This window comes from Haliotis cracherodii, unplaced genomic scaffold (genome assembly GCF_022045235.1).
Source record: "Haliotis cracherodii isolate W230 unplaced genomic scaffold, xgHalCrac1.p SCAF_1, whole genome shotgun sequence".
Classification (NCBI taxonomy): domain Eukaryota; kingdom Metazoa; phylum Mollusca; class Gastropoda; order Lepetellida; family Haliotidae; genus Haliotis; species Haliotis cracherodii.
The window spans coordinates 87,407,632-87,429,755 of record NW_027266264.1 but is presented as its reverse complement, the minus strand read 5'-3'; the positions used below and the strand labels follow the sequence as shown (position 1 = coordinate 87,429,755).

The following is a 22,124-nucleotide window of genomic DNA, read 5'->3' as shown; positions in this document are numbered from 1 at the left end:
ACATTGATTCATATTTAGACAATCCACTAAATGATAATGTTGTGGTAAATGTACAGTAACTACTCCTAAGCAAATATAATTACGATTAGTACCACGGAATGCACTAACACAGCGAGATGCTTAGATGGGAGGGCGTTGAAAGGCTTTACGAAATACCAATAACATAAAATAACATTTTATAGGTTCTAGATAAAAACATCAACAAATGCATTAATGCACGTATTATACACAACAATCAATTGTCGGTCTGTTTCTACACACGCTTTTACTCTATTGAGCTCATTAGGTGTGGACTTGTCAGACTGCACAGTTGGAACAACACCAGGCACTGTGTTCAATGTTTCGGTGTCTGTGTGAAGGCAGATCGCAATGAGTGCTAAACCATGTCTCGGCGTGTGATATTGACAAGTTCAGCCTTTGTTATCCTGCCATTAATGTCCGATTTGATCTCCCAAAAAATTACATTGGTAAATCAGACATTTCAATTACACAGCTTTTGTCCATACAACGAGTGTATTCTCCGCTTGCCGCCATGCCACTCATCCTACGGTACGTATTGGTGTGAGGCGTAATGAACGACTACGCTGGAAGGAACGTTGAACACGTTGGCCTGTGTGTGTAAACTCGGCCGCAGAGGTTGTACGGAAGTAAGGACACATGAGACAGATGTCATGGAATTACATACATCGGGACGCCTAATTTGACATGTCAAAGCATTTTCTGTCATCTTAAAGTCATGTTTTCTGCAACATAATGAGAAGTCAAATTATATATCATTGTATTATAATGACAACAAATTATTATGATGACATTAAAAATAATCGACATTCGACATTGATTGTCTGATCCGGAGAACAAAGGTTACTGAAGGAATGATAACGACATTATGTAAGTAAACATAGTCGGAGATCTGGTTTAGAATAGGTCTTCAGCAACCCATATTTGTCGTAAGAGGCGACTAACGGGATCGGATGTTCAGACTCCCTGACTTGGCTGATGCATGTCAGTCCCTGGAGTGTCTTGTCCAGACTCGATTATTTACAGACCGTCATATAGCTGACATATTGCTGAGTGCGGCGTTATATAGTCATGCACCATGACTCTGGAATTTATATTTTTTAGGTATTTTTTTACTGAAAGCCTAGGCAAGTCTAGATCAAACTAACCAAGTTTAGTTTACTCGAAAACAACATGAGAGGGAAGGTTCTTTCGAATTTAAATAAAATAGATTTAGACATGTTTTCACTGGCTGAGTGTTAGCCTAGGCTGAAAACAACAAACAAACAAATGCTAGAAATGGTTATCTCAAGTGTATACTTACATGCATAACAAGTTTAGAAGAAACGACACGTTGTATACTTTTGTACATTCGAACTTTCACACTTAAGTAAGTTTTACTCAAAATGATCAGTGGTGTTACATAACTACAAAAAGTTGTTCCCGAAAACCCTGATAAGAAATATTTAATCTTCTACACCTTCCACCTCCCCAAGGACATCCAATGTTCGATTCCTTAACATGATTGCACGTGTTTTTGCTGCATTAAGAACAGCAGCGGATACGGATATGCAGCTATTCCTGTGGTTCGCCTAACCCACGAAGCCTTTCAACTTTCCAAAACGAGCAAGCGATCCATATTCTTGCCCTCAGCGGATTCAATGATGGCGGTAAGCGAAAACAAACATCATGAGAAAAACTGCAGCAAACTAACAAAAAGGAGTTTCTTTATTGCAATGCGAGACCCAGTTTAGGGACCTTTCTTTTTTCTTCCTTGTGAAATCAATAATGGGCAGTCAATTGCTCCTGGTAACCCGAAACTTCATATCGGAGGTGCTCGAATGTCTGTGGACACTGACTAATGCCTCAGTTCCACAATTCGTCTTTAATGAACTATCAGCTGACTTGTGAAATTAACACGACTAGATTTCAAGTCCCCTCTGATCTTTGAAGAGAGAGAGCAAAAGGCTAGCTCTCCTTCCTATCAGTATCGATTGGGGTAAACGGCGGCGTTTTCCCCTGGGCCTGAAGATCGGCGCGGCGACGGCGCTACTGTTTCTTAACACTCCAAGAACATTTTACAATTGGTATTCAATTTTGTCATTACTGAAATTGAGAGCAAGGTTTGGGGTTGGCAAGGGAACGTTTTTCATGCTATGGACTTAGAGATTTGTTTTTTTAATCTTTCTATGGCTTTTGGCAGTATAAGTTTGGTACAGGTAGACTAGACTAGAGTGTAACATTTCCTTGAGGCGACAAGGCCCCCGAATCAATCATACATGTATGTCATGCCAACGGAGTGCCTGATAATGACTACTTTAACAGGTGGAGCTTGTCAATTTTTCCATAACAGAAGCGAATTCGGCTTTAAATTGAATTTCTGCACACAACTTTACAGTTTGATTTCCCCCCACATGGAACTCAGGCCCTGTCTTAAGCGGCCCTAACTGTCGGAAATAGAAACAGAAGATCAAGTTTTCTGTTGCACAAAAAATAAATTAGAATTGATTTTACAACAAGATGCCAAATCCGTTTCGTTTCTAACAGTTTATCATGAGTCGGTTTTACAGACGATTAGCGCTCAGGCCGCTGAGTATTGATTCTGCAGTGGAGAATGCGCCGAGGAGATATATTCATAAATACAGTATACTTTATTTGAATATGTTGTTCTGTATGTATTGGTTAGCCATCCTTTCTTTTTCTCTTTAAGAGGAATACACGTTTAATAAGAAACGTGCTACTAATCAGCATTTTACATGCATCCGGATCTGCATGAAGCCGACTGGACCAACTATGCCAGTACTTGTCATCATCACTAATCTTCATCGATGTCTGGCATTACCTATGTCCCGACCCTCAAACCAGGCCACAGAGATTGGCCTAGTCTTACAAATATATACCAAATACGGTCCATGCAAGTCTATAATGTTTGGCAAGTCTAGATTACTGCAGTATCAGTATCTGAAAATGAGGAGAGTCTCTGGGCTCCCTTTTATTATATTTTTATTAAGATAATTGAACAACTGTTTCTGTACGATATGTTCATTTCAGAGACCACATGTTAGTCTAAGATTGGCCTTAATGGGAATTTCTCGTCATTCAGCGGTCATTGTGAAAATCGCCATGGTCACAAGTACATGCGTTTTGAAAACCTTTTAGAAAATCCTAGACCTAAAAAAGGTCTTCAGCAACCCATGTTTGCCGTAAAAGGCGAATATGCTTGTCGGAAGAGGCGACTAACGGGGTCAGACGGTAAGACTCGTTGACTTTGATGATGCATGTCATCGTATCCCAATTGAGTGGATCGATGCTCATGATGTCAATCACTGGATTGTTTGGTCTAGACTTTATTTACAGACCGCTGTCATATAGCTGGAATATTGCTGAATGCGGCGTTAAACAAAAAAAAACAAAAAAAAACAAGGAAATCCTAGCATACAGCTGATAAAATGTTATATGAATGCAGGAAATTCCCGGAGCAATTGCCGTTTGGTAGCTGATTGCATTTTCTTTTGAAAATAATTTAAATGAATTCGTATAATAGTTCTATATGTTTACCAGAATCTAGCTACTGCTTCACAGGGCGATACGTAGATCATTTTCCTTGATGATGGTGACGCTTTTCTAACTCTTTCAAGTGTTCCTTTGAGCAATGTTTCAAACAAGTTGCGATATTCCAACATTCTCATACAGACAAAAACCAAAAAGAAATTTGTTCATTAACAGATTCAAATTTATTCCATGCATGGTGATCAGTGCGTATCTAATGCTGCTGCCTCTAGTGATATATGAAAATGAGTTTTGCCACTTTTTCTCGGAACTACACATCGAGAGGAACGCACCTGCTGATCATACACAACCCGGAGCTATACATCACCTTGTCTCGTGGAGTCTCGTCAACAGAGTAGGATCACGCGGGGCGTTATCCTTGCTATCAACCATTGGTTTATCTCCCCCAGACTCGATTTATAACAGGTCCCTGTATTGCCGAATGCAGCGGAACACATTTACTTTCTCATCCACACATAGGTGACAGCTGTGGTGTAGACACGGCAAGGGTCGCATTAAATGTGCCCTGTCTGTCGACCTTGTTTTCTGCATCTTGATTACCGGCGATTATATTACAGAAAGAATGAGTGACGTTTTAGTTATAGTTATGACAACATCGTGTTGTGTGTTCTATTCACCACCATCACAAGGACAATTTCATTTCCATGTTGAAGATGACAGCAGTGTCTTACATAAAAGAAGATCATATTAAACCTGACCATTTGTTGAAACACAATATCTATCAGGTATTTTTGTTTCTGGGGTCGGTTATGGGGTAAATGATAAAATACATGCAGCATATTCTGTATGTTAGCACGACTTTTTTTTCTCTTTTCAGCCATCGGTCTTGATTATATTGGGACAACACTTGTGCCTCTACCGAAATTCATCCCAACAAAGGGTAATTTTACTTTTAAAGCTGGAGAACTGGCCCGGCTGGAGTGTGCAGTAGACAACCTGAGCACCAAGAAGGTAAATAACGATAGAGTACACATATATACCTTCTTCAAACCATGTGCTGCTCTTCTTACAGTATACACACCACCCAGTCTGCAGTCCGTGTGCTGCTCTTCTTACAGTATACACACCACCCAGTCTGCAGTCCGTGTGCTGCTCTTCTTACAGTATACACACCACGCAGTCTGCAGTCCGTGTGCTGCTCTTCTTACAGTATACACACCACGCAGTCTGCAGTCCGTGTGCTGCTCTTCTTACAGTATACACACCACGCAGTCTGCAGTCCGTGTGCTGCTCTTCTTACAGTATACACACCACGCAGTCTGCAGTCCGTGTGCTGCTCTTCTTACAGTATACACACCATGTGGTAGTATTCTAAAACAAGTATCAGTCTAAGGCACCACATTTCGTCGCAATTCGCTGTGCAGAGTTACGTTCCTCGAGCACGACAGAAACATATGATTGTGGGTTCAAAATCTCGGTTTACCTCGATTATACTTCCTGGTTTATCAGCTACTTACCTGTACTTTTGTGCTTTACTGACGTGGTATACGTCTGTGAACTCTCACTCACTCACTCACTCACTCACTCACTCACTCACATGAATTGAAGGAAGATGTATGTAAGACTATTTGCACAAAAACTGACGGATGTGTGTGTAGTGTAAGACAGAGTATACATTGTATGTATTGGATTCAATCCATCTGCTCCTGTTCCGACACTACACACCTCTCTCAACCCATCTGCTCCTCATCCTACACTACACAGATCCCTCAATCCATCTGCTCCTCTTCCTACACTACACACATCTCTCAACCCATCTGCTCCTCATCCTACACTACACAGATCCCTCAATCCATCTGCTCCTTTCCTACACTACACCCATCCCTCAATCCATCTGCTCCTCTTCCTACACTACACATATCCCTCAATCCATCTGCTCCTCTTCCTACACTACACACATCCCTCAATCCATCTGCTCCTGTTCGTACACTACACACATCCCTCAATCCATCTGCTCCTCATCCTACACTACACACATCCCTCAATCCATCTGCTCCTCTTCCTACACTACACATATCCTTCAATCCATCTGCTCCTCTTCCTACACTACACAGATCCCTCAATCCATCTGCTCCTGTTCTTACACTACACACATCCTTCAATCCATCTGCTCCTCTTCTTACACTACACACATCCCTCAATCCATCTGCTCCTCTTCCTACACTACACATATCTCTCAATCCATCTGCTCCTCTTCCTATACTACACAGATCCCTCAATCCATCTGCTCCTGTTCTTACACTACACACATCCTTCCATCCATCTGCTCCTCTTCCTACACTACACACATCCCTCAATCCATCTGCTCCTCTTCCTACACTAAACAGATCCTCAATCCATCTGCACCTGTTCCTACACTAAACAGATCCTCAATCCATCTGCTCCTGTTCGTACACTACACACATCCCTCAATCCATCTGCACCTCTTCCTACACTACACATATCCTTCAATCCATCTGTACCTCTTCCTACACTATACACATCCTTCAATCCATCTGCTCCTCTTCCTACACTAAACAGATCCTCAATCCATCTGCTCCTGTTCGTACACGACACACATCCTTCAAACCATCTGCTCCTCTTCCTACACTACACATATCCTTCAATCCATCTGCTCCTTTTCCTACACTACACGTATCCATCAATCCATCTGCTCCTGTTCGAACACTATACACATCCTTCAATCCATCTGCTCCTCTTCCTACACTAAACAGATCCTCAATCCATCTGCTCCTGTTCGTACACTACACACATCCTTCAATCCATCGGATCCTCTTCCTACACTACACATATCCTTCAATCCATCTGCTCCTCTTCCTACACTTCACACATCCCTCAATCCATCTGCTCCTGTTCGTACACTACACACATCCCTCAATCCATCTGCTCCTCTTCCTACACTACACATATCCTTCAATCCATCTGCTCCTGTTCGTACACTACACACATCCCTCAATCCATCTGCTCCTGTTCGTACACTACACACATCCCTCAATCCATCTGCTCCTCTTCCTACACTACACATATCCTTCAATCCATCTGCTCCTGTTCGTACACTACACACATCCCTCAATCCATCTGCTCCTGTTCGTACACTACACACATCCCTCAATCCATCTGCTCCTGTTCGTACACTACACACATCCCTCAATCCATCTGCACCTGTTCCTACACTACACACATCCTTCAATCCATCTGCTTCTCTTCCTACACTACACAGATCCTTCAATCCATCTGCTCCTCTTCCTACACTACACATATCCCTCAATGCATCTGCTCCTGTTCGTACACTACACACATCCTTCAATCCATCTGCTCCTGTTCGTACACTACACACATCCTTCAATCCATCTGCTCCTTTTCCAACACTATACACATCCTAGAATCCATCTCCTCTTTATACACTACACACCTCTCTCAATCCATCTGCTCCTTTTCCTACACTACACACATCCCTCAATCCATCTGCTCCTTTCCTACACTACACACATCCCTCAATCCATCTGCTCCTTTCCTACACTACACAGATCCTTCAGTCCATCTGCTCCTTTCTTACACTACACACATCCCTCAATCCATCTGCTCCTTTTCCTACACTACACACATCCTTCAATCAATCTGCTCCTGTTTGTACACTACACACATCATTCAACCCATCTGCTCCTTTACCTGCACTACTCGCATCCTTCAATCAATCTGCTCCTGTTTGTACACTACACACATCATTCAACCCATCTGCTCCTTTTCCTGCACTACTCGCATCCTTCAATCAATCTGCTCCTGTTTGTACACTACACACATCATTCAATCCATCTGCTCCTTTACCTGCACTACTCGCATCCTTCAATCAATCTGCTCCTGTTTGTACACTATACACATCATTCAACCCATCTGCTCCTTTTCCTGCACTACTCGCATCCTTCAATCCATCTGCTCCTGTTCGTACACTACAGACAGCCTTCAATCCATCTACTCTTCTTCTTTCATCACAAACATCCTTCAATCTATCTTCTCCTTTTCGCATACTCAACATATAATTCAATCCATGTGCGTACAGTGTTGTAAACATTCACACAAAACATTCAGGTCGTGTGCTACTGATACTGAAATAGGGTGGTCAAGGTTCAGTGACTTCTTTGACTGAAGTGCGGCCTTGCACAACAAAGAAAACATGGTCCACTCTTTACAGATCACACAGTGCTAATGTAACTCTTTACATATATCAAACAGGCCTTGTGTTACATGTAGACACTCCCTAAGAAGCTGCAGACATCTTGACTTCCCTTCAGTTGTGCCTTTCATCCAACCACTTCAATGTGTATTGCTGTTCAACGTAAACGGTTTATGTACATCAATTGATTTGGTTTGTGGCAATGAATATTGCTTGAGGTGTCACTATCAGAAACTTCAGAACTCTTCACTACAATGGTGTCAACGTTAGCTTATTCTCTGATCACTAAGAAATGTAACATAAAACATGTAAAAACCGGTAATATTATCTGTCGACATGTGTCATCGTTGTATCTCCATAAAAAACACCTCATTTCTTTGCTCTTATTCGTCATTCGTAACTTCAAGATTAACATGCAATCAAACACTCCCGAAACGCAATGTAAAATAACGATAATCATCCTCTGTTTTGTGGCAATAGATTTTCAAAAGTTTACTAGATTATGTCAATACTATTGGCAGGTATTACACTCTACTATTGCTACGCATTACCCATCGGCAAAGTAAAGCCATGTTTTCATTTTACATCATTCTTTCTCAAGCAAAAACAAATTATTCTCTGAAATCTACGAATATTTATGCCGAAACATAATGTGACGTTTTTAAAGTGTTTAAGTAGAACTTTAGGCAAATTCTTGAATAGAAACCCGCAGCAAACCAACATCAATCCTATCAGTATCCTGCCACACGGAGCGAGGCATCGAAACAGCACTAATACTGACAACTGTGACGACGCCAGATGTTCGGGAAAAGAACCTTCCAACTTGCACTTACATAAATTAACAATGTCCCACAACTGGAAAATCTCACGTTCTACACAAAATAATAAAGTGAATTAATGTGGTGACCTGTTTTAAAAAACAAAATATGAATAATACGTTATCATTAAATCTCATTAGGAGTTGATAGTCACGTGACTTGATCATGAAACTCTCTCGTTAACACGAGATCAATAACGCACTGTGCTACTGAAAGCGGTCAAATGCATAACATTGTACACGGGCGGTAATTGCCGCGACTGCTTGGTGTTTTGTTATGCTACATTAATATATTTACAAGTTCGGCGTCAGTGCTAGATTATATTCATCCATAACTTGGCACTTAATGCATGCCTTGTATTCCCTGAATACTGAGCGAAGGAGCAACACATTGGTGCTGGAGGTGGTGCATCCTTCTCGCGGTGTAATTGGTGAAAGAGGAACTGTTTATACTCATAGTAGTACATTAATAAGAATACAAAACAAATTTGAGATTTACTGAATTAAACAATGTTCTGCTAATCTTCTTCTGTCATAAATAGACGTTAATTTAGAATGTTAGAAGATCAGATCACATTGTCTTAAACCCCTCTGGATCACTGTGTCATTATGTCACTCTAGACCACTGTTCAATAATGTCATTCTAGACCACTGTACAATAATGTCACTCTAGACCACTGTGCAATGATGTCACTCTAGACCACGGTGTCATCATGCTACTCTAGACCACGGTGCCATAATGCAACTCTAGACCACTGTGTCATAATGCCACTCTAGACCACGGTGCCATAATGTCAATCTATATCACTGTGTCATAATGTCACTCTAGACCACTGTGCCATAATGTCACTCTAGACCATTGTGCAATAATGTCACTCTAGACCATTTTCATAATGTCACTCTAGACCACTGTGGTATTATGTCACTCTAGACCAATGTGTAATAATGTCACTCTAGACCACTGTGGCATAATGTCACTCTAGACCATTGTGCAATAATATCACTCTAGACCATTTTCATAATGTCACTCTAGACCACTGTGGCATAATGTCACTCTAGACCACTGTGGCACAATGTCTCTCTAGACCATTGTGCAATGATGTCACTCTAGACCACTGTGTGATAATGTCACTCTAGACCACTGTGTCATAATGTCACTCTGGAAGAGTAACACCGACATTTTGCATTGGCGTTGACTCGGATCCCATAAAGTGTCATTCTCCAATATATCAGGTTAATGTAGTAAGTAAAACTCAGACGTAATGCACTGAACATATGTAATGCGTTTTTGTTGCTGTTGTGGCTTCTCTTCAGAGACAGCACTGATCCTTTGACGCGCCAGTCAGGAAGTCTGGTCACTCAGAGCTTGGGCCACTGTCTTGGGCCATGTCTATTAATCTATGGCAGGACACGCGTTCACCTGATCTTTCATGATGAATGAATGGATGCGTGTTTCTCCGTTGACATGACTGTCTTGGCCCTGTTAATAGCACTGCCTGGTCATTTGTGGCCCCGTGTTGTTTTATTGGCAGTCTGTGTTTATCCTTTTGATAGACGCAGCGACTAGGTAAATGTTATTAGTGTATGCAAAGATTTACAGTACCGCGGGTCATGTCAGTGAGGAGGGGAGAAATGATTTGATATTGATTCGTTGAATGAGTTGTCAATTTCAAGACAGATTTTAGTTCCTTGAAACTGACATCATTAGTCGACTAGCTTGAAGCCCCGCGATGCCCTAACCAGAGAGTAGTGGACAACTATGTACTGTTACGTCGCTGACGACTAGGAAAGTGCTATAGATCACATCCTGGAACTCTGGTCTACTCTCCATGTAAGATGGCAGACAATTTCATTATTGGCACGGACTGAGTCGCTGATCTATTTTTGTGTAGATTACTGGTAGACATGTTAAGTACATGTCAGTGCCCGTGGTCGCATATTAATATCCCCCACGCGTGTTGAGTCCATACACAGCAACCTGCTGCATTTCATTGTTATCGTCAACTTGCAACACAGCAGAGCTTGCGCATCAATCAAGCCTCACACAGGGTTTTATCATTCCTGCAAACATTCACTATTCCCTCTACACATTGTCCCATCCATCTCGCGACACAGTGTTCCACCAATCCAGCGACACAGTGTTCCACCAATCCAGCGACACAGTGTTCCACCAATCCAGCGACACAGTGTTCCACCAATCCAGCAACACAGTGTTCCACCAATCCAGCGACACAGTGTTCCACCAATCCAGCGACACAGTGTTCCACCAATCCAGCGACACAGTGTTCCACCAATCCAGCGACACAGTGTTCCACCAATCCAGCAACACAGTGTTCCACCAATCCAGCGACACAGTGTTCCACCAATCCAGCGACACAGTGTTCCACCAATCCAGCGACACAGTGTTTTACCCATGTTAGAACATATGTTTCCATCCATCTAGCGACCCAGTGTTCCATCTGTCGAGGTACATATTCCTCCATCCATCTAGCGACCCAGTGTTCCACCAGTCGAGGTACATATTCCTCCATCCATCTAGCGACCCAGTGTACCATCAGTCGAGGTACATATTCCTCCATCCATCTAGCGACCCAGTGTTCCATCAGTCGAGGTACATATTCCTCCATCCATCTAGCGACCCAGTGTTCCATCAGTCGAGGTACATATTCCTCCATCCATTCAGCGACCCAGTGTTCCATCAGTCGAGGTACATATTGTTCCATCCATCAAACGGCCAAGTGTTCCATCAGTCGAGGTACATATTGTTCCATACATCTAGCGACCCCGTGTTCTATCATTCTGTAGACCCAGTGTTCCATCCATCTAACGACAGTGTTACAACCTCATCTACCGGCTTTCATCTAGCGACACAGTGTTCGATCTATCTAGGTACATATTCCCCCACCCGTCTAGTGACCCAGTGTTCGATCTATCTAGGTACATATTACCCCACCCATCTAGTGACCCAGTGTTCGATCTATCTAAGTACATATTCCCCCACCCGTCTAGTGACCCAGTGTTCGATCTATCTAAGTACATATTCCCCCACCCATCTAGTGACCCAGTGTTCGATCTATCTAGGTACATATTCCCCCGCCCATCTAGTGACCCAGTGTTCGATCAATCTAGGTACATATTCCCCCACCCGTCTAGTGACCCAGTGTTCGATCTATCTAGGTACATATTCCCCCACCCATCTAGTGACCCAGTGTTCGATCTATCTAGGTACATATTCCCCCACCCGTCTAGTGACCCAGTGTTCGATCTGTCTAGGTACATACATATTCCCCTACTCATCTAGTGACCCAGTGTTCGATCTATCTAGGTACATATTCCCCCGCCCATCTAGTGACCCAGTGTTCGATCTGTCTAGGTACATATTCCCCCACCCATCTAGTGACCCAGTGTTCGATCTATCTAGGTACATATTCCCCCACCCGTCTAGTGACCCAGTGTTCGATCTATCTAGGTACATATTCCCCCACCCATCTAGTGACCCAGTGTTCGATCTATCTAAGTACATATTCCCCCACCCATCTAGTGACCCAGTGTTCGATCTATCTAAGTACATATTCCCCCACCCATCTAGTGACCCAGTGTTCGATCTATCTAGGTACATATTCCCCCACCCATCTAGTGACCCAGTGTTCGATCTATCTAGGTACATATTCCCCCACCCATCTAGTGACCCAGTGTTCGATCTATCTAGGTACATACATATTCCCCTACCCATCTAGTGACCCAGTGTTCGATCTATCTAGGTACATATTCCCCCACCCATCTAGTGACCCAGTGTTCGATCTATCTAGGTACATACATATTCCCCCACCCATCTAGTGACCCAGTGTTCGATCTATCTAGGTACATATTCCCCCGCCCATCTAGCGACACTGTTCGATCTATCTAGGTACATATCTTGCGACCAAGTGTTCCATCCGTTCATCAAGCGGCGACCCAGTGTTCCATTAATCTAGGTACATACTGTTGCATCCATCTAAGGACACGGTGTTCCATAAATCTTGACACCCAGATGTCCTTCAATCTAGGTACATATTGTTCCATCCATCTGTAGACCCAGTGTTCCATCTATCCAGCGACCCAGTGCTTCACCCAACTGGCGAAAAGACGAAATGTCACCTATGTAACGAACACACAGTTTTCCACACGTTGTATCATCCAGTCATCTCTATACCAATTCCTGAACGGTCTCGGCTTGTGTTCACTGTTCACGTGTTGTTTCCCCCAGTTTTTTATTCAATATCCCTCCTTAAGGTGCATGTTTACTTGGGGATGGCCTATACACCTATAACAACCTCCAACCAATGTAACTACACGGCCATGTATTCAAAGTCCAAGCTGGGTTGCCATACATCATGTAGTTAATCAATAAACAAGACCGGTTGACAAAAAGAATACAACACTACAGAAGAGGAAATGTTCTTGCTAAAAATACACTCATGTGCATCTCGTCAAGATCCAGACAGTCATGCGTTACATCTGTAACTTTGCACTATGTCATCGAACAGGTGGCGTGCAGGTGCATCTGCAGTAGGCTTGTCGGACGTATTCAATGCCACGCTCTTCCTCATTCAACGTCTTCACTTACATTTGCTTTGTTGAATTTGGGTTCATGCAGTAAGGTGAATGCTCAGCGACAGAGTCAAATGTGTTCGTGCACAATACCTCACACCAGGGGCGTTCTTATGTTTTCATACATCTGATTACCAAATTTGATGCAAATACATATGTTGGTTTGTTTGTTGTTTAACGCCGCACTCAGCAATTTTCCAGCAATACGAATGCGGGCTGTAAATATTGATATTGGCTGTAAATAATCGAGTCTGGACTTAGACAACCCAGTCATTGACATGAGCATCGATCCACGCAATTGGGATACGATGATACGCATCAACCAAACCAGCGAGCCGGACCACCCGATCCCATTAGTCGCCTCTTGCGACAAGCATATTCGCCTTTTACGGCACGCATGGGCTACTGAAGACCTATTCTACCCGAGATCTTCACAGGTCGCGAACGCATTTGAAACTCGGCTCCTTGCCAACGATTTCAATATCAATCATTCATATGGGTAAACGGGTGTCATTCTCCAGCCATTCCAGCTGCTCAAGTCAAGAAGTGGTTTGATTTGAGCATAACACTGTATAGGGGTCGCGTCCAAGGTTATTGCACTTATATAGCGACGTGCATACACGTGTTTGTGTTTGTGTGGCTGCTTTTAAAAGTCCGGACTGATGCCTATTTATAGTGCTAGCTCACTGAGATACCATGCCGCAGTTGAACATGAAATCCTAACTCAGACACAGTATACTGAACCCGAACCGTCCAGTACTTGTTTTTGGCTCTGAATGCCGAGAGCCGGGCATGGTAACAACAAATACCATCTTTTAACGTCTTTTGGTATGACGCGGCCGGGGATCGAACACTGGACCTTCCGTTCTCCGGGCGGACCACTAGACCACGGTGGCGGTCATGCAGGTATTTGAGTTGAGAAGTGTTATCGCTGATGGTCCGATACCAACTCAGATAGCACCTGGTGGGTAGATATTGGAAATCTAGTTTCCAAACGTCTTACTGAATCGAGAAGGTTAATTAATGTTGTAGATTAACGACTCATTAGATGTCCTTATCTTTTAGTATATAAATATTTCTGCTAGTGGCATTTTCCTTGTATCCGTTTGACATTTCCTGGTCCACTGAGACAACTGAGCATGAAAAATAGTGCTTGAAGATTACCATGAGTAGATTAGTGTTATCTCTCTTGAGTCGTTCACTAGTGGAAAGCTTTATTGGTCGTGACTAACATTATCTATTTAACACTATACGTATAAGCATTAAAGATTAAACACAAAGTGAATTTTTGTTCACCGGGAAAATAGTTGGTACATGTATATAGTAAATCCTGTATATATATACTGTAGGATGTAGGGTGCGTGACACCTCAGTACACCATGCACAATGAATCATTGCGAACAACATGCCAGTTAGTGAGTGAGTCGAATCCCAACATTGGTACAATGTGTGAAGCCCATTTCTGGTGTCCCCCTGCGTGATATTGCTGGAATATTGCTAAAAGGGGTGTAAAACCAAACTCACCCACTCACGATGCTTTGCAAATCAATATCTTTCAGTCAACTATCATCGCTGAGATAGCATTCCATACTCTGCCAATAACGTTATGTATCATAACACCACACGAGTAATATCCAATGTGAGTACAGTGACACGATGTTTCAGGTCACATGGAGTCAGTTAGGAATCTGAGGTATGTATAAAGTCGCACATATTCCAATAATATCTTTCAAAGTGTCATATCAGTTGATGGTTGTGTAGGTCATAAATAAATTATTTGAATCCCACTGCTTTTATTACAGGTGATTTGGCGACGGGGCTCGGAGTCCAATCCACTTACCATTGGTAAACGGACATTTGTTGACGATAAGAGAGTCATGATAGAACACACGCCACTTCATCAGAACTGGAATCTGTTGATAAAGCGTGTGCGAGTGGATGATGAAGGCATGTACGAATGCCAGGTGAGCTCTCAGGCCCGCCATCTCCGACATCATGTCTACCTCTCCGTGGAAGGTCAGTCGACTGCAGCGACATCTGTGTCTGTACATGTAATAAACCGGCTCCTGTTCTATCAGACATTGTGGGTCATCAAGCCATGTCATTTCGGTAGCCATTTAAACATTGTACTCGATTCAATTTTTTCGTCTCATACGATTGTATATTCCAAAGACATTTTTAATAATTCAAGTTAATCATGAATATAATAAATGCTCTACTTTCGTTATCTATGAGCACCTTGTCTTGTTCAACTATAAATATTCCATCAGCAATGTCACTGGAACGCGTGTCTCGTTTTTTCACGTCAATTCCCAAGTTAATAACATAGGTGTTTGATATTTGCAGCACCAAATATCAAGGACAACTGCTTACATAAATCTGTACAAGTCACTCGTTCATATATCGCGACATATAGTTCATCACGTGACTTTATATTCCAGTCTCGGAGAGCCCACACAACGTGAATCCAGGTAAGACAACATTTATAAATAGAAAATGTATTGTCGTTATTATTCAATTATACTAATAAGAATTTATCTCCAATCTGTTTTCAATATCAGTGCAATAGCCTCAGAAAAATAGACATGGGAGTTAATCCAGCCTCATGAAGCCATACATACTGACGACGCGAAATAAGGGTACATACGTTTTTTGTGGTAACGTGTCTTTGAGTACGAAGTGCCAGCGCATGTTTCACGATGTAGAAACACACCAGCCAGTAACGTTCACAAAGCCACTTAGTTTACATGAAGCATCTTTAACAGAGCTGTAACAATCAGTGGGTAATTCATGAATGTTTCTCTTACGTTTTTCTATCAGTATATAAACTGAGATTCGGGGAATAAGACAAAACACGACGGCTCTGACCACAAATCCTCCAAGGAAAGATTTACATAATTTTGGATTCATATTTCAAGAATGGTATTTAGCCAGACGACCAACAGTAAGTCTAATTTAACGCTGATTTCAGATGAAGCAGGAAAACACCGAAACACAAGTGGTGTTATTTACGGTAATTCACTCCCATGTTAAAGAGTAGTCGATTATGTCTCTGGCTATGTTACTGAGTAGACCCCAGCGCATGGACACCCACACTCATCCCGTACTGGTGTTACCTGTTGCATGCCATTACGCATGACCTCGAGGAGACATTGTCTGTGTCTCCTTCACTCTATCCCAACATGTGTTGTCGAGTTTGTACATGTGTCATCCGCCCGTCATCCTCTTCTTGCATAGGACTTGTGAAAGTACATGAACGGCTATTGCACCAATTCATTCTTCACTGTACATGTGAGAGAAAAAATTGCAAGAAGATAAACTTATTTAAATGTTGTGTCAAATAATGCTAACGTGTCTCTACTGATCTCCTCTTCCTTTAAGTCTTGGTGAACGGTTAGTACACCTCGTATCTTCAGTGTGAACGAGGTGGCAAACTCTTTTTACGTTGTTGAAAAAAGATTCTCAACGTGTCTCCACTCCTCTCAATTCGCAGTGCTCACGCCAGGCATACATGCTTCGTGGTATTGGAACCAGGGCCCTCTTCCACAAAGCCATCTTACCGCTACGACTGACAACTCGATGTTAAAGTGTGGAAGTTACGATCGTCTTAGAGCTGCGATCGCATTGTGGAACGAGGCCCTGGTTGATATCCCTTCAATGATTCCCATATATCTCCAACGTGGTGTCAAGTAGTATTTGCATGCTTAGTACTGCTAACTTTCCTCAGTGAAAACTGGATACCACCCCTGCATGAATCGTATAGTCGTCCCGTTGATGGTGAGCGTGAGATGACGAAATTATGTTTAGCGTATATTGGAACTACTTCGCTTGCGTCCCCGCTCTGCGGGCATATGCCATGTAGCATCACTCTCTAGTGTGTTGTGTCATTGTCACACCGATATATACTGTACTGCGTCAGATATATACTGTACCTTGAATCAGCTTGGCTTTCAAATGCATTACTTTCATACTGAGTTAAGTCTTCATCCCACTGTACGCTACGGGTACAAGCATTAAAGCGGATCTGCAACCACATCTTGACGTCTGTGGTAACGTAAGAGCTTAAAGTAGGTTCATGGGGACACTCGCAGCGTTGCGTCGCTTTGCGGAATGAGGTCCAAAGAGATTGCTCATTATAAGCTTTGTTTGGATACTTATTGCATCCATAATTGGTTGGTTTTCTTCTTGTTAAACATATTGATGATGCGCCGTATTTTTCAGACATACGAATAAGCGGGGAGAAGTACGTGGAGAAAGGCCAGAAGATAAACCTCACGTGCAACGCCACTGGAGAAGAGCATCCCCCCGATGACCTCGACTGGTTCAAAAACGGGGACAAATTATCTACAAATTACGGAAACGGAATCTTTATTCAAAAACGTGTTTCGTTGACAACAAAGACAATTGTGAGCATTCTTGAGATCAAGAACGCCGACATGAACGATGCAGGAGTCTACATATGCCGGACCTCGGGGCTACAGATCACGAGTTTAAGGGTCAATGTCTTGAATGGTAACTATAACAACTTACCTAGTGTCGTGAACTCGACGGGGCCCTGGGATATGTGGCAGCGTAAAGTATTACGTAAATATTAAACGTCACGGCCAGAGAATAACCTGTCTCAATTATCTGTCTAAACAGATTCAGTTATGAAAATAATAATATAAGGCAACATATATTGGTGAAAATATAACCTAGATTTTAGTGAATCTACGTAAGCAATTTTCTCAAATGAAAACAAACAAAAACATATTTCAAATGACGGTTAATATATACATTCACTGTCAAAAGTGAAATAGACCCTTGAAGCTGCGGTGAAAATAGATCTTGACTAACGGGATCGGATTGTAAGGCTCGCCGATAGATGCTCATGATATCACTGGATCGTCTGGTCCAGACTCGATTATTTACAGACCGGCGGAATATAGCTGGAATATCGCGTTAAACAACAAACAAACAAAACCCCAAACTAAAGTGAAATACTTTATACTTCATAATATGCAGTTTTTCGATTTAAAGCCTAAATTCTCATATTTGGTGACATGAACATATCTTTCACTAACCAGTTTCACTTTTTCTTTCAGCATATACAAACAACGTTAAAAGACGTAAGTATTGACGTTGGAAGCTGATTTTGCAATGAAAGTTTTAAATTACCGACCTAAAGAGCCTTTGTATCATGTACCTTGATTACGGGGATACTTAGTCAATGACACGGTAGTCGGGAGGTGAATGTGAATAGTGTGATTGACTAACGGGAGAATGTGATCACTACTTACTCAGCGTTGCGTGTTGCTATTACAACCTCAAGATAGTCCCCTAATGATCTCTGTTATACCATACGGTCCACCTATAGTTGCCTTCAATCTATTGTGTTGATTGATTCAACTACTGTCATTTCCGTTGCAGACAAATCAGATAAATACAATTGGATTGGATCTACGGGAGATTCGACAGCTCCGGTGATGTGTGGTGATTTGATTACACTCGTCTACATGGTAACGCTGTTGACGACAGTAACGTGATACTCACAATAAGCTGTGGCAGAGACGTCGCTGGTGTAACATGTGCCGAAGTTCATAGTCTCTAGAAACTTACGCTTCAAAAGAACTGGGTGTATATTACAATGATATACACCGTGAACATGGTCACACGATCGAATATAAGTGGTGGTTTCTACTGTCGTCAGGAGTGCCTGACTCGATTCGTCTGCGCCGTGATGAAAGCATAATGCACCATGTTTACATGAGACGTTGGCACTGAGGACATGAGACGTGGTTGGTTCTCGTCGTCGTTCAGTATGAGTATGTAGAACTTCCAATATTGAATATGAAACGCGAACAGTGTGAAAGTGCCTTCCTGTTTTTCGCTGTACAGTCGTGTTATTGATCAGGCATGTGTTTTCTGCATCAGATGTCGCCATCACAAATAAACATTTGACTGACATGTATCGAATACTTGAAACATAACAGAGTGGCTTGTGTCAGCGAACAGACATTGAAGCTTGCCATCTACCAGACAATTTATGTGACAGTTTCAACATGGAGCTTGGCAGAATCTTACACACATGAATTGCAACCCTTGATTGATTGTCATCGGGGACGTCAAGAACAAATGATATTATATTCGACCATCTGTTGTGAACTTATATTTGCTGTCGAAATGTCATGACTTTGATTTATTATCGAGACGGAAATATTTTAGACAGAGGAAGTCTTACTGTTTTCGTGGTGGATCACACGCACCAATACTAAAGTGCTAGACATGATGACCATATCACGGTCGGGGTACAACTAAAACAGATTTCCATATCAACCGTATGGGGCTCACAACGCAGACTGCTTCATTGAACACCCGATGTATTTATAGCCTAGAGAGCTTCCAATGGATATATCCTGACCTCTGATGTCTGGTCATAAACAATGCAGTACAGGAGAATTACCAAATCAGAAATATATGAAATCAACACACATCTCCCACAGATGTCCCTTACCCTGCACCACAATCATATGTTGTCATTTTGTGGGATCTAGGTATAGGACAAATACTAACGTTTAAAATCATATGTGTTTCAACGTCAGAGTGTGTGTAGGCCAATAACTCGTTCATTCATACTGTCTACCCATATGTTGAATAATTAGTGACTCTTATCAGTCATATTGTGCTAAGTATGTCAAGGGATTTGCCAAATATAGTGACGGTCGGGTTTGAAACCTCTACCTGTTTAGTCGTAAAGTCTGATAGTTCCTGATACGGTTGTTTCAAACAGCATCTGCCATCCTTCCTCGAGACAGCAGTACTTCGAGATAATGTACGTCGACTATACTCGCACTGTCACCACATTGCTGCCGACGCCATTCGGCGGTCGAGCTGTTCCGCCAAAGACAAAGTACATATTTGTGTATATAAACCTACCAGTGGTCGAGCTGCCATATCCATTGTGTCTGTCTTTGAGTCATCAACTTTCTTTCCGGTTTTTTATTGTATTTTCGTCATTGCGCCGATGAATATATCACAGTATTACAACTATGAAACAACAGACTTGTGTGAATAACACTACCCGTGGTAGGTAAGACACTGGTCATGGGCACCGTGAAGATCACAATAGGAAGAGTTAATGTTTTATAGTTTCTCTGACTGGTATATCCTGAGCTCACGGTAACTCAGGATTGGTGGATATAATCCGAAAATGCCCCTTCCTGATGTGAAAACTAACTCCGCGTGTCCCTTGTCCTGTGTGTATTTGTCATGAGGTTTCTGATACCAGTTGGAGTTAAGGCATGATGTGCTTGGTGATATGGCTGATGGAGTAGATGATGTTGCTGATGTTGAAGGCAGCAGTGATTAGTAGTGTAGCAACAACACGCTCTATATCAGAGAAGAATCGACGTGTCACAGGTATCCGGTTTGGTTTAAGACACATCGTGTTCATTTTAGGATTCATTACGAGACATTCTTAGAAAGTGTTCAATCAATTATCGACATCGATGTTTGAATCCAACTTAACAGTACTGTGTTTGGTTCTTATTTCCTTCTGTTTAGAGTGATACCCTTAAAATGTAGGATTTCACAAGTTCAGATTCATGGGAAATCGAATGATATTCTCTTATATTTGAAATATTTGGAATAATGTATCGTTGAAGTTTTCTATGTCAAATCATGCCATTGTTTGTTTCTTGCCAGCTTGTAATTTCCGAATCTGATAACATTTGTGAACTAGGCGTAGATTGACTTCAGATCAATACCCTAAATTGTCAACATGCTTTCCATTGCATCAGAAACACTAGTCCCCTTAAAATCCAATGTGTATGCATTGTGACAGTCACCCTTTCATTGGCAACACATGTTGTTGACAGAAACAAAATATCTTCATAAAAAATCGAGCCGTCATAAACTGAAAATAAAATATGAAATGCACAGATGTTGTTTTTCTATTACTTTATTGTTTCTGTGTTTATCCAATGGATGTGGGTTTGTGCTGCTATGGGAAGCTGCAGTGTACGTCTGTGTATTCAGCTGTACGTGTATATTTAATCTACCGTGCATAGAGTGTAGAACTGCTCTGACATGCCGATCAGAGGTTGACCATTGGAACTGAAGCAGAGAAGCATATCACGATAATGTTGAGACATATCCCCTGAAGTCATCTGTTACTATATTTACAACATGAACTATACTGGAATAATATACAGTGAATCCGATTAAACACTTGATCAATGTGACAGCTATATAAATGTTGCACTACGAATGCCTAGTCAACCGAAATATATATGTGAAGAGCGGTGACCACGGACTGATGAGGTCACCTTGTTAGACAACCTTGCTGACCATTGAACAGTGGTAGTTCCTGATGTCATAGTAGGCACCAGCTCGACTGGATCCATAAACATCATTGTCATGATATGCATAAACTCTGCAAGCTATACACATCACCGTCTTGTTGGTGTAGTCGCTAAGGACGTATATATTCTCAACTTACTAACTTTCTGTGGATTCCATGCAAAACGATACCTTGAGTACTGTCTTGTTCCTGATTCTGCTACAGCATCTAATGTATATTTACTCGATTGCATGCCCATGAGACAAACTTTGCCATTGAGTACAGTCACTTCTTGAAAAACTATCATTACTCACGCCATTACCGCTATGCCACACGCGACGTCCGGTAATACGGCTCATGGCCCAGAAGATGCACTTCAACAGTAAGATCAAGCCTTCGCCTGGGTAGCAAGCTTATTTCATGACGATTGGATCGAAATTAAGCAGTATGTGTTCAGCACATGCTTTCGACGTCTGTAAAACTAATTCCCCCGGTGGGAATATGTGTACTTGATGCATAGACAAAGAGATGTTTATAGACACAAGATACGTGGCCCGTTTCTAAAGGGGTTCTGCAAGGGCGAGGTCTGTGTCTTCAATCATTTGTAACAACTGTCGCTGAATCGCAGCTAGGCTATCAGGATGATAATGGCACATCTG

At 42.1% G+C, this 22,124-nt stretch overlaps 1 protein-coding gene across 2 annotated transcripts in view; it reads left to right on the top strand.

The window, feature by feature from the left end:
* The window catches only part of LOC139470328 (neurotrimin-like), a 29,642-nt gene extending 8,578 nt beyond the window's left edge, over window positions 1-21,064 (top strand). The window contains exons 2-8 of one of the 2 annotated variants that reach the window (XM_071252702.1): window positions 4,385-4,518; window positions 14,948-15,161; window positions 15,587-15,616; window positions 16,117-16,158; window positions 17,367-17,657; window positions 18,230-18,253; window positions 18,555-21,064. In XM_071252702.1, coding sequence (XP_071108803.1) covers window positions 4,385-4,518; window positions 14,948-15,161; window positions 15,587-15,616; window positions 16,117-16,158; window positions 17,367-17,657; window positions 18,230-18,253; window positions 18,555-18,670 — 851 coding nt within the window. In that variant the 3' untranslated portion in view covers window positions 18,671-21,064. The remainder of the gene's footprint in view (window positions 1-4,384; window positions 4,519-14,947; window positions 15,162-15,586; window positions 15,617-16,116; window positions 16,159-17,366; window positions 17,658-18,229; window positions 18,254-18,554) is intronic. The other variant, XM_071252711.1, reaches the window with a different exon arrangement.
* The last annotated feature ends 1,060 nt before the right edge of the window (window positions 21,065-22,124 follow it).